Raw genomic sequence first — 17,069 nt, forward strand, 5'->3', positions numbered from 1 at the left:
AAACAAACAACAAACTGGAGAAAAGTACAACCAACTGATATTATCCAGATAATATCCAGACTGATACTATCATAGAAAACTGGCTTCCCTCCCCTTGCTGGTTCTGCCGTGTGTATGAGACAGTGATGAGCAGGTGCTAACATCTCCAGCTCTGACACTGAGACCAGATTCACCACCTGTGTACAAATACAGACTCTCAGTTTCACGAGTAGTTCTGAGTGCAGCTGCAGCCTGTGTTGAACCTGGTGACAGAAGGGGGAGTGTGAGCCCTGCATAAGCACTGAGCACCCGTTTGGTGAGTCAGATAGGTGCTTCTCCTTTTCAGGTCCTAATTACGTTTCTCCTTGCTAGGAGGCTTGGCACCTAGGACCCAGCCAAGCAGATTCGTCTGGGCTGATGGTGCCCAGGCTGAGGGTCTAAGAGTGCCGACTGGCCAGGCCAGAGAGGGGCAGAGCAGGTGCCTCTGAGCACCAAGCCCTCATGGCCCACGGGGATTCCATCTGGATATATACCTGTGCGTGCCCTCCCTGGGAGGCGTACCTGTGTGTGCTCTCTCTGGGAAGGATGAAAGACAGCTCAGCCCCAGCGCTGCTCTCCAGCGTGGCGTTGGGGACGTGGTGGTAGACCAACTGGGAGATGCCTTCGGGGTTGCAGTGTGGCTCCTTCACCAGCGTCATGTGATAGCCAGCACCTGGAACACAGGGCCACGTGTGAGATCTTTGGCTGATCCCCCAGGTCTCTTCATGCCCACCCGGGGTCTCTAGGGCTCACACCAGGCAAGCTGGTGGGAAGGAGACCAGAGAACCGGAGGTGGGCAGCTGAAGCAGAATGAATGTATCTTGGAGCTCCCCGTGCTGTCCCGAGGATCTTGCCTCCTGCTCCTGCTGGGAAGAGCTACTGGGGATCTAGGGTGCTGAGCACTGTCAGGGCCACTTGCTGGAAGGTGGGGTCTCACTCTAACTGTACAAGCACCAGGGAAGGATATGAGCAGCAGCGACGGACCACGTGTGAGGGCTTCTCTCTTGTGGGGTTAACACTGACGGTTATGGTGCGGTTCTAGGAAGGGACTGTCAGCAGCAGCAGGAGCAAGAGCTACTGGCTGCAGGACCACACTGCACGGCACTATCATAGATGCATCTCACCTCTTCCCCAACGTCACCGTGCAGAAGATGGAGATGGAATTCCATGTCCTTTTTTTTTTTTGAGACAAGAGTCTCACTCTGTCACCCAGGCTGGAGTGCAGCCACACAATCTTGGCTCACTTTAACTTCCACCTCCTTGATTCAAGTGATTCTCCTGCCTTAGCCTCCCCATGTAGCTGGGATTACAGGCATGCACCGCCATACCTGGCTAGTTTTTTTTGTATTTTTAGTACAGACAGTAGTGACAGGTGTTGAGTGTTGTGTAAAACTTATCATCATGGTTCTGGAGTCATGTGTTACACTTTAAATGTGCACAGTATTCCCAGAAACAAAACTGAAGTTCTCTGGACCCTTACTTGTTACCTTCCTGGCTTCCTTTTGCTTCACAGGGCCATGTAGCTGTCTCTTGTTGGCCAGGCTGGTCTTGAACTCCTGACCTCAAGTGATCTGCCTGCCTTAGCCTCCCAAAGTGCTGGGATTACAGGCGGTGAGCCACCATGCCCGGCCCCATGTCCTCTTTAGAGACAAGGATGCCAGGCCCAGGAAGAGCAGTGGCTCTGCCAACTGGGCAGTGGGGCAGGAAGTGGCCAGTGGAACTCTCAGAGGCCGTGGTGGATGGTTCCATATCTCCGAAGGTCTGTTCTCCTCCCTCTTGGTAACAAAACCCTGGTATCTTGGCTGAGCACGTGGCTGCCAGGCCATCTCCTCCAGCCTGCTGCTGACCACACTGGGTTGCCACTCAGTCACTAGGGGGCAGAAGTGGGATGTGCACTTGGGGTTGGGGGGTGTCCTAAGGGGAAGAGGGCTCCTATGTCTTTGCTCCACCTCCTATCAGAATGTGGGGGACGCTGGCACACCCGGACCGTGCTGGACCAGGAGGTGACCTTGAAAGGGAAGCTGCAGTTGCACAGTCAGAGGCCTGGGCCCAGATCCCGTCAGCCACTGGCCCTGGCCATGCTGTGAGCTGCTCTTACGAGGGAGCTGCCACGTTGGTGCGTGTGTCGGCCTCTCCAAGGGCAGTGCTGCTCCGTGGCACTGGGCTTGGCCTCTGTTTTTCTGGTCATGGCTGAACTACATCCTAACCAAATTGAGACTTTCAGCTCCGTTTCCTGCCTCTTCCCTCTCACAAGCCCCCCTGCCCGGTTGGGCTCTCCACCCAAAGGCAACAGACAGGAGGTCCAGAAAAGGCCACCCCTGCCTGATCTCAGGGCCCTTCATGCGGGTAGCAGCCATTCCCTCAGCACAGCAGCCAGGACACCGACCCCGTTGCGGGCTGGCCCCACCACTCACCATATTTCTGCTTGAGGAACAGTGAGGACCCGCAGCACTGCAGCTCCCCCTTGGCCATGATGGCGATGCGGTCTCCCAGCAGGTCAGCCTCGTCCATGAAGTGGGTGGTCAGCACGATGGTGCGGTCACTTTTCTGCCGCTGCAGAAGGTCCCAGATGGCCCTCCTGGAGATGGCGTCCATGCCTGAGGTGGGCTCGTCCAGTATCAGCACCTGGAGGCAGAGACACAGCCTCATGACGCTGGTAGAGCCACACCCCAGGCTGGCCCATCAAGGGGTTCGCAGAGTCAGCTCGAGTCCTCCAAAGATGGTGATGGCCTTGTCTGGGGAGTCAAGGGCCAAGGTGCCTGGGCCATGGCGGAAGGGCCAGCCCAGGTCGCGCAGGAGGGGAGCCCACTGCCTCCAGTCCCACCGCCGCACCTTGGAGCCTGCGATGAGGGCGATGCCGATGGAGAGCTTGCGCCTCATGCCCCCGCTCAGGAAGCGGCTCCGTGAGTTCCACTTGTCCTCCAGGCCGATGATGTGCAGCATCTGCTTGACTTCTTCAGGGCACTTCTGGCGCGACAAGCCCTTCAGCTGCAACGACAGGGGATGCAGGGAATGCAGGCTCCTGGCAGAAGGCTGACCCTGGCCAGAGAGTTTCTGGTGAGAGGAACCTCTCTCTGACGTGGCTGCACTCAGAACCCTGGCTCCTGTCCTTCTGGCTCCCCTCCTCCAGTTTAGCTTCTTGGAAGACTGCCCCGGAAGCTCGAGCACATCAGTGGAAACACCCCAGGACACCCCTGGCCCCCAGCTCACCTGGGCATAGAAATAAAGGTGCTCTGCGACTGTCAAGTTGTCAAACAGGATGTCGTGCTGCGGGCACAGGCCCAGGCTCTTCCGGATCTGAACCATGTCCTGGGAAATTTCATACCCGCTGATGTATGCCTGTCCACTGGTGGGGGGAAAGAGACCTGGGGCCCAGCAGGAGACCCCACATTGAGCATGAAGATCCTGCTCGTCAGCACCTGGGGTAATGGCCCCTACCCCGTCTGTCTCCCCTAATTTCCTCTGAGGACCGTGCCCTTGAGAGGGCCGGGAACCCCGCTCCCACCGGGGTGGGCTTCAGCTGGGCCAGTGGGAAAAAGAAGCGGCATGGAAACAGCCCTGCCACCGGGACGCACAGCTGGTTAGCGAGGAGAAACCCACGTCACACACACACAGACGAGTCACCACAATCAGTCCCTGCCCCAGGTCCCAGCCTGTGCCACTGCCAGACACCTTGGTGCTTGGGGAAGACAGAATGAAATGCCAGCAGGGGGTGTGGTGCACAGGGGAGAGCTCTAAGAGGGGGGTTTGGTGACAGAATTAGCATGGGGTTGAGCTGCTCCTGTGTGGCCTGTTTTTACTGACCCCGTCAAGCTCGGGCATCCACCAACAGAGGCAGTGAGGAGGGCAGGGGTCCCTGGGGGTCCCCCGGCATGTCCTGAACAGAGGCGGTGAGGAGGGCAGGGGTCCCTGGGGGTCCCCCGGCATGTCCTGGACAGAGGCAGTAAGGAGGGAAGTCCCTGCATGTCCCGCTGGGCCTGCGGGGCTGAGGCGCATCTCTTGCCGCTGTGGTTGGGGAAGGCCCGAAAGCCCCGTTGAGGGAATGAGGCGGGGCTTGCGCTGAGATGATGTTACAGGGGGGCCTGCCGGTGGCAGGGGACGTGAGGCCGTCCAGTCCTCACCTGTGAGCATGGAAAGGGTGGTGGTCTTCCCGGCGCCATTGTGGCCCAGCAGGACAGTGATCTGTCCCTCGTAAAGGTTCAGGTTCAGGTCTCTGACGGCCGCCCTGTCCTTGTTCCCCACCCTGAACACCTGCAGGAAAGGCAGAGGCTGCCCTAGGCTACCCACAGCCCCAAGGCCCATGGCCAAGGCCTCTCCTGCTCCCCTGCCCAAGTGTCTCAGAAGGAACCAAGCCTAGCGTCACCATCAGTGTGCAGAGGGGAGGGATGTTTCGGGCAGATGCTGCTCCTGGCTGCTCCCCTCTGGTCTCCCCCAGCCCCAACACGTCCCAGACACCCTCAGTGTCTCTGCAACCCTGCGAGGCCCATGAGGCCGAGGCACTGCTGGATGGCTGAGTCTGGCATTTCCTGAGAAGCTGGAGATGTGGTCTGTGCCCTGAGGAACTGGTTAGAGGGCAGCGGAGGGTTCCTGCCCTCTTTCAGGGCAGGAAGTGGCAAGGCTCAGAGGGAGTACATGGCGGGCCATGAGGTCTCACCCGCCATGTTGGTAAGTCTTCCCCATGGTCCTAGCAGCCCCGACCCTCCCTGTCCCCACAGGAGGTGGCACCTTGGACAGGTGCTTGATCTTGATCCCAGCCACCAGGTCCTCTGGCTCAGCTTCAAAGTACTCGTTTCTGAGCTCTTTCTCAGGGTCACTGTCTTCTTCCTCCTTCCCTGCAACTGCCCTTGGCTTCCCACACCAATAGGAGGGCTGGGAGGGAAGCAGACAGCTGTCAGTTTGTTCTGTTTGTGATGAGCAAAGCAACAACCAGCAGACACACTAGATGCACACAGCCACGCACCCTCCGTCCCAGGCCTTCGCGACACTGCTTTGGAGAAGGCGCCGCTCAGGGACAGCCCCAGAGAGCCCTGACTTGTTTCATCCCTGTGAAGGTTCTAAGCCTCAGTTTCCTAACCTGGTGAGTGGGTGTAACGGTTACACACAGGCTTGTGAAGATGAACTCAGATCCGATACAGGGGAAAGGGAGTTTGTCAGCTATGAAATTTCATACAGAGAGAAGTTATCTAACGCTCCAGTCCAGAGCGATGTTGGGGCCAAAATGGAAAGGAAGCTGTGTCCCCATGCCAACCGGGCTGTTTCTTTGCTCAAGCCCCACGTGAGCTCATGACTGTAAGCAAGAGAAGCTGAAGGCGCCATGCTCCCTCTAGTACAAGGAAGCCTCTTCCCATCTTCTCTGTGGCCATCACAGAAACAGCTCAGTGCAAGGGGTAAGAACACAGTCACACACTTCACACACTGCCCTCGAGGACAGCCTGGTGCCTACATGGATGCAGTTGGCACAGTGGTGCGGGCAGAGCACCAGGGAAGGTGGAAGCAGTGCCTTGGCAGGATCAGCGCCAGCGCAGCTGCGGGGCAGGGACTCGTTCACCCTCAGCTCCATGCCCAGTGCACTTCCAGCATCCGGAAGGGCGTACGGCACACACTGCACTCCACTGGTTCTCAGAGACATAGCTCTCATATGTAAAGTTATTTTAAAATCAGAATGCATCTTGGCTGGGTGCGGTGGCTGATGCCTGTAATCCCAGCACTTTGGGAGGCTGAGGCGGGTGGATCACCAGGTCCGGAGATCAAGACCATCCTGGCTAACACGGTGAAACTCCATCTCTACTAAAAATACAAAAAAATTAACTGGGCGTGGTGGCGGGCGCCTGTAGTCCTAGCTACTCAGGAGGCTGAGGCAGGAGAATGGCGTGAACCCGGGAAGCAGAGCTTGCAGTGAGCCGAGATAGCGCCACTGCACTCTAGCCTGGGCAACAGAGTGAGACTGTCTCAAAAAAAAAAAAAAAAAAAAAAAATCAGAATGCATCTTAAATCATAAAATGCCACAGTGTAACTGTGGCAGTTTTCTTTCTTGGTGATAGACAAAGTAACCATTACCTCTAATGATCAGTGTCATCTTACAGTTGATGAATTAAAATAGAGGACACTTGATAAATATTTGTGGAATCGAAGAATGAAACCAGAAATGGCCTTGGCCAGAGGTGGTGGCTCACGTGTATAGTCCCAGCACTTTGGGAGGCTGAGGAGGGTGCATTACCTGAGGTCAGGAGTTCAAGACCAGCCTGGCCAACATGGTGAAACCCCGTCTCTAATAAAAATACAAAAAAAAATAGCTTGGTGTGGTGTTGCACGCCTGTAATCCCAGCTACTCAGGAGGCTGAGGCAGGAGAATCACTTGAACCTGGGAGGTGCAGTGAGCTGAGATCATGCCACTGCACTCTAGCCTGGGCAACAGAACTAGCCTCCGAATCAAAGAAAAAAAAAATGACCTTAGGCCGGGCGCGGTGGCTCATGCCTGTAATCCCAGCACTGTGGGAGGCGGAGCTTACAGTGAGCCGAGATGGTGCCACTGCACTCCAGCATAGGGGACAGAGCGAGACTCCGTCTCAAAAAAAAAAAAAAAAAAAATGACCTTAACTAGCCATCGGTAGGGAATTAGTTAAGTATGTGGTGATGAGCTCACAGGATGGAATACTGTGTGTCACTATAAATGAAAGTGCTTCTTAAAAAGGTATATACTTAGAGAGAAATATATTTATAAATATAACAACATTTATTAATATGTTTAGATAATTTAAAACTATATTTATAAATAGACAAATACGTATATGTATTTAAGATATCTGAGTTGTACTGTTAGGTTAAGAAAAGCAACTTTTAAGCATTTTTAACAATATGATTCTTTTTTTTTTTTTTTTGAGACAGGTTCTCATTTTGTCACCAAAGTTGGAGTGTGGTGAACACGGCTCACTGCAGCCTCCACCTCCTGGGCTCAAGTGATTCTTCTGCCTCAGCCTCCCAAGTAGTGGGGACCACAGGCATGTGCCACCTGGCTAATTTTTTTTATTTTTTATTTATTTTGTAGAGATGGGGGCTTCACTATGTTGCCCAGGCTGGTCTCTAACTCCTGGCCTCAAGTCATCCTTCCACCTCAGCCTCCCAAAGTGCTGGGATTACAGGGATGAGCAACTGTGTCCACCTCGATCCCACGTTTTTTTTTTTTTTTTTTTTTTTTTTTGAGACGGAGTCTCGCTCTGTCGCCCAGGTTGGAGTGTAATGGTGCGGTCTCAGCTCACTGCAACCTCTGCCTCCCGGGTTCAAGCAATTCTACTTGCCTCAGCCTCCTGAGTAGCTGGGGTTACAGACGCCTGCCACCACACCCAGCTAATTTTTTTTTTTTTTTTTGTATTTCTTTAGTAGAAACGGGGTTTTGCCATGTTGGCCAGGCTGGTCTCAAACTTCTGACCTCAGGTGATCCGCCTGTCTCGGCCTCCCAAAGTGCTGGGATTACAAGGCGTGAGCCACCACACCAGGCCTCCAATCACATTTTTATAAAACAAATGAAGCTATGCTATATGTCCATCCATATGTGCTCTATGACAGTAAGTGAAGAGAAGGAAACTCGGCAAAGTACATACCAAATGTCAACAGTGTTCATCTCACCAGTAGGACTGAGCTACAGATTCCAGGAATGCGATCATTTTTATAAGAAGCCAGATTTTGTAGGCAGAAAGCACAATCAGATACTTTTTACGAGAAAGGAGGCAGGAGTTGAGGAGGCAGGTGGGCAGCAGAGGCTGTGTGCGTGGGTCTTGCAGAGAGGGGGGGCCAGAGCAGCCCTTTTTTTGCACCCCTGTGTCAGGCTCTGGAGCAGAAGGATTTCTCTTGGGCATGGTGGGTCTTTACCTCTCTGTGAACTAGTCCCAAGGGCCCTCGGGGACACGCCACTCCCTGTGCACAAGGCAGGGTTCTGTGTCCCAGCCCCACGCAGGCGCTGCATGCTGGGGACTTGGAGGGGTCCCTGAGCAGGCACTGGGGACACCTCTGCACTCACAGAGGCGGCAAATCAGGAGCCGGGCATCAGAACTCACCAGGATGAAGAAGTACCAGGGCTGAGGCACGCCAAACTGCCCTGGGAAGACAGCCTCCATGTACCAGGTCACCAGGCCATAAAGCACAGAGTCCAGCAGCAGCATCCCCAGCACCTGCCCGAAGCAGAAGTCGTCGTCCACGTTGACGGGACTCAGGAGGTCTCGCCACTGGATGCCCATGCCTGGAAGACACACCAGGAAAGTGGCCTGAAAGCCAGCAGGCTGGGGGCCCAGGGACCCTGAAGCCCCTGGTGGCACGCGTGTGCACGTGTGACCTTGCACGGTCACTGCTTGGTCGGCATGCCTTTTCCCTTCCTGGTTTTATAACAAGTTGGACAGCTTTCTTCAAGTCTGGAAGATAAATTCAGATTACAAAATCATTAAGTCACAGACTAGCAACAGCTCATTCACTGACTAGACGGGCCTGCAATTAATCTGTGACATATATGCACATATGTACACACATACATATGCACCCACATCTATGATTTCGCTAAGGCCAATGTGGGTCAATGTGCATTTAGCATAAATCTTTTTTTTTTTTTGAGATGGAGTCTTGCTCTGTCGCCTAGGCTGGAGTGCAGTAGTGTGACCTTGGCCCACTGCAACCTCTGCCTCCGCGGTTCAAATGATTCTCCTGCCTCAGCCTTCAGAGTAGCTGGGATTACAGGAGCATGACACCACACCTGGTTAATTTTTTTTTTTTTAGATGGAGTCTCACTCTGTTGCCAGGCTGGAGTGCAGTGGCACGATCTCGGCTTGCTGCAACCTCCTCCTCCCGTGTTCAAGTGGTTCTCCTGCCTTAGCCTCCCGAGTAGCTGGGACTACAGGAGCACGCCACCACGTCCAGCTAATTTCTGTATTTTTAGTAGAGATGGAGTTTCGCCATGTTGGTCAGGATGGTCTCGATCTCTTGACCCCATCATCCGCCTGCCTCGGCCTCCCAAAGTGCTGGGATTACAGGCGTGAGACACCATGCCCCACCAATTTTTGTATTTTTAGTAGAGACAGGGTTTCGCCATGTTGGCCAGGCTGGTCTTGGACTCCTGACCTTGAGTAATCTACCCACCTTGGCCTCCCAAAGTGCTGGGATTACAGGTGTGAGCCACCCCATCCAGCCTAGTATTACTCTTTTTTCACATTTTAATTTTGTAGTGACGGGGTCTTGCTATGTTGTCCAGGCTGGTCTCAAACTCCTGCCTCAAATTCCTTCTTCCTGCCTTGGCCGTAAGTCTTTTTTAATCACAGAAATATTTCAAACATGTGTAAAGCTCTCTTTAATGGAGCTCATGTTTCTCATCTTCTCTCTGGTTTGCCAACATTGCAGTCCTGACAGCGCTGGGGATCTGTGTATCCAAACACCTTCTGTTTGGCCAAGGACCCCGAAGAAAATAATGCTCTCCAGCCTTGGTGAATTTGCACTTTCAAACAACCAGAGATTTGTCTGTTTTAAGAAAATTCACTCTAGCTGGGTGTGGTGGCTCACATCTGTAATCCTAGCACGTTAGGAGGCTGACACTGGAGGACTACTTGAGGCCAGGAGTTTGAGACCAGCCTAGGCAACACAGACAAATTAGCCAGGTATGGTGGTACGTGCTTGTGGTCCCAGCTACTCAGGAGGCTGAGGTGGGAGGATCACTTGAGTCTGGAAAGTCGAGGCTACAGTGAGCTATTATCATGCTACTGCACTCCAGCCTGGGCAATGGAGTAAGACCCTGTGTCTAAAAAAAAATTGTTAAAAAGAAAGCAAAAGAACAAAGTCTACATTTTATCAACACACTAGGAAACATGGAAACACAGATAATGTAAAAGCTAAAGTGTCAGAAGACACTGCCTACTGCAAAGAATCGTTCTAATGAAAGACAAAGCAACACTGGACACTCCCACCTCCTTCCACAGACCCAGACCTTTGCAAGCTGCAGCTAGGAACTGCATGGTGCCATGGCTTGACTGGGCCCCCCAAATTCATGTGTTGGAGACTTGACCCCCAATGCAGCAATGTTGGGAGGGGGCCTAACTGGAGGGTCTCAGGCCAGGTTTGGTGCCCATGGCGGGCCTTGCAGAATGAGAGCCCATAGGCCAAAGGCCAACCAACGAAGTGTTTTACTTAATTAATTTCATAAAAATTAAGAAAAAAAGTGAGTCGTGATGGTGCCATTGCACTCCAGGCTGGGTGACACAGTGAGACCGTGTCTCAAAAAACAAAAAAGAAAAGAAAAAAAATGCTGTCATTTATCACTTGTTTCTCTCTCAGGCGTCTCTGCTGCCATCACTAGTCAATGCAGAAGGCACTGGGAAGATGCTAATTCTACCCTTTACTAAGAGCAGTGGTTCATCAGAAGCCCTCAAAACCAGCCAGCCTCAGTGGCTCACACCTGTAATCTTAGCACTTTGGGAGGCCAAGGGCAGGTCATGAGGTCAAGAGTTCAAGACGAGCCTGGCCAACATGGCAAAACCCCTCTGCTAAAAATACAAAAAAATTAGACGGGCATGGTGGTGCATGCTTGTGATCCCAGGTACTTGGGAGGCTGAGGTGGGAGGATCACTTGAGCCCATAGGCAGAGGTTGCGGTGAGCCAAGATCACATCAGTGCCCTCCAACCTGGGAAACAGAGTGAGATTCTGTCAAAAAAAAAAAAAAAGTCCTTAAAACCCTAGACTCTGAGATCTCTGATGTAGTAATTTTTTTTTTTTTTTTTTTTTTTGGGATGGAGTCTGTCGCCCAGGCTGGAGTGCAGTGGCATGATCTCAGCTCACTGCAAGCTCCGCCTCCCGGGTTCATGCCATTCTCCTGTCTCAGCCTCCCAAGTAGCTGGGACTACAGGCACCCGCCACCATGCCCAGCTAATTTTTTGTGTTTTTAGTATAGACAGGGTTTCACCGTGTTAGCCAGGATGGTCTCGATCTCCTGACCTCATGATCTGCCCACCTAGGCCTCCCAAAGTGCTGGGATTACAGCCATGAGCCACTGTGCACAGCCTCTCTGATATAATCATTTTGAATGTCTCAGGAAGCTGGAAGAGGCCAGATGTGGTGGCTCACACCTGTAATCCTGGCTATTCAGGAGGCTGAGGCAGGAGGATTGCTTGAGGTCAGGAGTTTGAAACCAGGCTGAGCAACATAGTTAGACCCCATCTCTATAAAATATTTAAAATTAAAAAAAAAAAAAATGAAAGCTCAAAGAGGCTCAGGTCATTGAGTTAGATCCCAGCATCAGTCAGATATGTGTGTGATGCCAGCACTGCTGGATGTTCCAACCCTCTTGTCCTCCGAGCTTTGGGTTTCTTCGGCCCACTGCCCTGTGGCTCCCATCACCTGTGGCTGTGCCATGCAGCTGAGCTTCCCTCGCCCGGGGCCGTGCCCAGCTACCCAGCCCACACTCAGCACTGTCTGCGGATGCTGCTGCCTTCAGCGGTCCCAACAGCCTACCAACCGTCCCAGGTGGAGCCTTGCTGTTGGCGGCACTTGTGTCTGGGTGCTCTCGAAGGTTACTGATTCGGAAAGAACAGGCTGGGCAAGGCAAACACTCACCTTTCGCCTCAAATTTCCCGATGAGCTGGGCTCCCATTGCCATGGCAACGTTGGACAGGAGGCAGGAGCAGAGCTTCTGGCTCAGAGTCATCCAGTTGTACCGAGGGGCCACGAAGAAGTAGGGGATGTAGGTGAAGAAGTAGAGAAAACCGCCGAAGGCTGCTGCCATGTTGGCTGCAGGTGTTGGAAGACCCGGGGGGCATGAGCGTCAGTGCCCTCAGAAGGGGCTTGGGCTCCCAGGGGTACAGGGAAGCCCCTCCTCCTGGGGCCGAGCCACCCAACCTGCTCCCGACACCTGCCGTCCACACGAGACACAAGCCCCGGCACGGGTGGGGACATCAGGCGTGGCCAGCAGCCTCTTCTCCAAGTGGTGTCCCCATCCCAGGGACCCCCACACCAACAGCTCCAGCCCCTCCTCTGCCTCCCATCCAGCTGCCTCCCTGACACCGCACACCTGACGTGGCTGATCCCAAGCCCCTGATTCCCGCCTAAGCCCCATTTCTGCCTGGGCTGCCGGATCTCTCTCTTTCGTTCATTCATTCATTCGTCAGATACGCGCTGAGCACCCACTCTTTTCCAGGCACGAGGGAGGCAGCCCCACATAAAACAGAGAAAACCCCTCCCCTCCCATGCCTGGAATCTAGCGGGGAGACAGAGAGCAAGGTGTGCTGGATGGAGACACATGCTGGATGCAGCAAGGAGGCGCAGGATGGGGGAAGAGGCTCCCGACAGCCGGAAAGGCTTCGAGGAGGTGACGTGTGAGAAGGACCCGGAAGACGTGAGTGAGTGGATTACTGAGAGCGGAGAGATGGGCATGCTTTCTGTCCTTGCCAGCAGTGCTCAAACTCTTTGGTTTTCTTTCTTTTTTTTTTTCCTTTTGAGATTGAATTTCCCTCTGTCACCTAGGCTGGAGTACAGTGGGGCTCACTGTAGCCTCTACCTCCTGGGCCCGAGGTCCTCCCACCTCCAGCTAGGGAGAGTAGCTGGGACCAACAGGCATGCAGTACCATGCCTAGCTAATTTTTAAATTTTTTTTTATAGAGATGGGTCTCCCTATTTTGTCAGGGCTAGTCTAATACTCCTAGGCCCAAGGGATCCTCCCGCCTCGGCCTCCCAAAGTGTTGGGATTACACGTCTGAGCCACCGTGCCTGGCCATCAAAATCTTTGGTCTTAAGACCCTTTTTTATCCTTAAAAATTATTAAGGAGGCTGGGCGCAGTGGCTCACGCCTGTAATCCCAGCACTTTGGGAGGCTGAGGCTGGTGGATCACGAGGTCAGGAGATCGAGACCATCCTGGCAAACACGGTGAAACCCTGTCTCTACTGAAAATACAAAAAAATTGGCCAGGTGTGGTGGCGGGCGCCTGTAGTCCCAGCTTCTAGGGAGGCTGAGGCAGGAGAATGGCGTTAACCGGGGAGGTGGCGGAGCTTGCAATGACCGGAGATCGCACCACTGCACTCCAGCCTGGGCGACAAAGCAAGACTCCAGCCTGGGCGACAGAGTGAGACTCTGTCAGAAAAAAAAAAAAAAAAAAAAAAAAAGAAGAAGAAGAAGAAAGGGGGTTGTTATAGTTAAAAAGAAAAAGAAATTAAGAAGCCAGGCATGGTGGCTCATGCCTATAATCCCAGCACTCTGGGAGACGGAGGTGGGAGGATCACTTGAGGTCAGGAGTTTGAGACCAGCCTGGACAACATGGCAAAACCCAGTTTCTACTAAAAATACAAAAATTAGCCAGGCATGGTGGCAGGAGCCTGTAATCCCAGCTATTTGGGAGGCTGAGGCAGGAGAATCGCTTGAATCTGGGAGGCGGAGGTTGCAGTGAGCCAATTGTGCCACTATACTCAGCCTGGGCAACAGAGCGACACTCCGTCTCAAAACAAAAAGAAAAAAAAAAGTACTTAAGAGATGTGAAAGACTGAGAGATACCTCCTCACACCCATTAGGATGGTGACTATAAAAAACAATCAATCGGCCGGGCGCAGTGGCTCAAGCCTGTAATCCCAGCACTTTGGGAGGCCGAGACAGGCGGATCACGAGGTCAGGAGATCAAGACCATCCTGGCTAACACAATGAAACCCCGTCTCCACTAAAAATACAAAAAAATTAGCCGGGCGTGGTGGCGGCGCCTGTAGTCCCAGCTACTCAGGAGGCTGAGGCAGGAGAATGGCGGGAACCCGGGAGGCGGAGCTTGCAGTGAGCCGAGATCGCGCCACTGCACTCCAGCCTGGGCGACAGAGCGAGACTCCGCCTCAAAAAAAAACAAACAAACAAACAAAAAAAAACAATCAATCAGAAAACAACAGGTGTTCAGGAGGATGCAGGAGACTGGCAACCTGTGCACTGCTGGTGGGAATACGAAGAGGTACAGACAGTGCAGGAAAGACAGTCTGGCAGTTTCTCAAAAGTTAAACACGGAATTGCCATAGGATTCAGCAACTTCACTTCTGGGTGTACACCCAAAGAATTAAAAGCAGGGACCCGTGTCCAGCACAGCACACTCATAACAGCCACAAAGTAGGGGCACCCAAGAGTCCGTCGACAGATGAACAAGTAAACAAAATGTGGCCCATCTATACTATGGAATATCATCTAGTCTTGAAAAGGAGGGGAATTCAGGCTTCAACACAGAGGAACCTTGGGGATGCTATGCTCAGTGAAATAAGCCAGGCACAGCATATAAACACTGTACGATTCCTCTTACATGAAGTCCCTAGAGTCATCAAACTCATAGGCACAGGAAGTAGGAGGCTGGTTTCCAGGGAATGGGGGCAGGGGAGTCAGTGTTTCACAGGGACTGAGTTTCAGTCGGGAAACATGAAAACTATTCTGAAGGTGGACATGGGGGTGGCTGCACAACGACGTGAATACTTAAATCGGCCACAGTGGTAATTTTTTCTTTTTTTTTGAGACCAAGTTTTGCTCTTGTTGCCCAGGCTGGAGTGCAGTGGCGTGATCTTGGCTCACCACAACCTCTGCCTCCCGGGTTCAAGCGATTCTCCTGCCTCAGCCTCCCGAGTAGCTGGGATTACAGGCATGGGGCACCATGCCCGGCTAATATTGTATTTTTAGTAGAGACTGGGTTTCTCCATGTTGGTCAGGCTGGTCTCGAACTTCCAACCTCAGATGATCTGCCCACCTTGGCCTCCCAAAGTGCTGGGATTAAAGGCGTGAAGCACCACGCCCAGCCTTTTTTTTTTTTTTTTTCCTTTTCTTTTCTTTTTTTTTTTTCTTCAGACGGAGTCTTGCTCTGTTGCCAGGCTGGAGTGCAGTGGCACAATCTCGGCTCACTGCAACCTCCGCCTCCTGGGTTCAAGCAATTCTCCTGCCTCAGCCTCCCGAGTAGCTGGGACTACAGGTGCCTGCCATTACAATCACGCCCGGCTAATTTTTGCATTTTTTTTTTTTTTTGGAGAGATGAGGTTTCACCATGGTGGCCAGGATGGTCTCGATCTTCTGACCTCATGATTCACCCGCCTCAGCCTCTCAAAGTGCTGGGATTACAGGCGTGAGACGGCGTCCGGCCATAAATTGTATGGATTTTACACACACACACACACACACACAGAGCAGTCTGATGAGATACTACCAGAAATCTCATTGAAATTCTAACCAAAGACACATGAGCCCTCAGATCGAAATGTTCATAAAGAAAAATCACACCTAGACTTTCAGCAAACTTCCCACCAACAATGAGTATCAGATGGCAATAAGATAACATTATAAAATTGCCAAGGGAGAGTACCTATCTGTGGAGAATTTCACAGGCAGCTAAAATACTATACAGGAGTGAGGGCAAAATAAAGACACCTTTGGACGTACAAAGTGAAAAGCATCGACCACTCACTAATACCTACTAGAAGAACTACTCAAAGATGTGCTTCGACACAGAGAAGAGTGACTCTAAAGAGGCTGGGTACACGAAAATCACATGCACATCAAATATGTTGGTAAAGCACAGGAATGGCACATAGAAAACAACTGTTTATGATTTTTTTTTTTTTTTGAGATAGGGTCCCTCTCATTACCCAAGCTGGAATGCAGTGTTACAAACTCAGCTCACTTCAACATCTGCCTCCTGGGCTTAGGCAATCCTCCCATCTCAGCCTCCCAAGTAGCTAGGACCACAGGGCTGTGCCACCACACCTGGCTAATTTTTATTTTATTTATTTATTTATTTATTTATTTATTTATTTATTTGAGACGGAGTCTCGCTGTCGCCCAGGCTGGAGTGCAGTGGCGCGATCTCGGCTCACTGCAAGCTCCACCTCCCGGGCTCACGCCATTCTCCTGCCTCAGCCTCCCGAGTAGCTGGGACTATAGGCGCCGTCACCATGCCTGGCTAATTTTTTGTATTTTTAGTAGAGATGGGGTTTCACTGTGTTAGCCAGGATGGTCTCCATTTCCTGACCTCATGATCCGCCCTCCTTGGCCTCCCAAAGTGCTGGGATTACAGGCGTGAGCCACTGCGCCCGGTCACCTGGCTAGTTTTTAAACTTTTTTTTTTAGAGGGTTTTTCCATGTTGCCTAGGCTGGTCTTAAACTCCTGGGCTCAAGTGATCCTCCTGCCTTGGCTTTCTAAAGTGCTGGGATTACAGGTGTGAGCTACCATCCCTGGTCACTTAGGTTTTCTTAAATGATAAAACAAACTAGACAACAATAAAAGTTAGGGCCGGGCGCGGTGGCTCAAGCCTGTAATCCCAGCACTTTGGGAGGCCGAGACGGGCGGATCACTAGGTCAGGAGATCGAGACCATTCTGGCGAACACGGTGAAACCCCGTCTCTACTAAAAAATACAAAAAAAAAACTAGCCGGGCGAGGCGGCGGGCGCCTGTAGTCCCAGCTACTCGGGAGGCTGAGGCAGGAGAATGGCGTAAACCCGGGGGGCGGAGCTTGCAGTGAGCTGAGATCCGGCCACTGCACTCCAGCCCGGGCGACAGAGCCAGACTCCGTCTCAAAAAAAAAAAAAAAACAATAAAAGTTAGGAGGTCAGGCATGTTGGCTCACACCTGTAATCCCAATGCTTTGAGAGGCTGAGGTAGGAGGATCACTTGAGATCAGGAGTTCCAGACCAGCCTGGGAAACATGGTGAGAACTCATCTCTAAAAAAAAAAAAAAAAAAAGCTGGCCGGGCGCGGTGGCTCACGCCTGTAATCCCAGCACTTTGGGAGGCCGAGACGGGCGGATCACGAGGTCAGGAGATCGAGACCATCCTGACTAACACGGTGAAACCCCGTCTCTACTAAAAGATTCAAAAAACTAGCCGGGCGAGGTGGCGGGCGCCTATAGTCCCAGCTACTCGGGAGGCTGAGGCAGGAGAATGGCGTGAACCCGGGGAGCGGAGCTTGCAGTGAGCTGAGATCCGGCCACTGCACTCCAGCCTGGGTGACAGAGCGAGACTCCGTCTCAAAAAAAAAAAAAAAAAAAAAAAAAAAAAAAAAAAAAGCTAGGTGTGGTGGCACATACTGGTGG

At 52.4% G+C, this 17,069-nt stretch overlaps 1 protein-coding gene across 2 annotated transcripts in view; it reads right to left on the bottom strand.

The window, feature by feature from the left end:
- The window catches only part of LOC105485940 (ATP binding cassette subfamily A member 3), a 61,131-nt gene that overhangs the window by 18,746 nt on the left and 25,316 nt on the right, over positions 1-17,069 (bottom strand). For both annotated transcript variants that reach the window (XM_071083930.1, XM_071083929.1), the window contains 8 exons: positions 11,600-11,773; positions 8,070-8,251; positions 4,744-4,887; positions 4,140-4,269; positions 3,229-3,383; positions 2,851-3,006; positions 2,433-2,643; positions 541-691 (listed from right to left, as the gene is read on the bottom strand). In XM_071083930.1, the coding sequence (XP_070940031.1) occupies positions 541-691; positions 2,433-2,643; positions 2,851-3,006; positions 3,229-3,383; positions 4,140-4,269; positions 4,744-4,887; positions 8,070-8,251; positions 11,600-11,773 (1,303 nt within the window). The remainder of the gene's footprint in view (positions 1-540; positions 692-2,432; positions 2,644-2,850; positions 3,007-3,228; positions 3,384-4,139; positions 4,270-4,743; positions 4,888-8,069; positions 8,252-11,599; positions 11,774-17,069) is intronic.

This window comes from Macaca nemestrina, chromosome 18, assembly GCF_043159975.1.
Source record: "Macaca nemestrina isolate mMacNem1 chromosome 18, mMacNem.hap1, whole genome shotgun sequence".
Taxonomy (NCBI): Eukaryota; Metazoa; Chordata; class Mammalia; order Primates; family Cercopithecidae; genus Macaca; species Macaca nemestrina.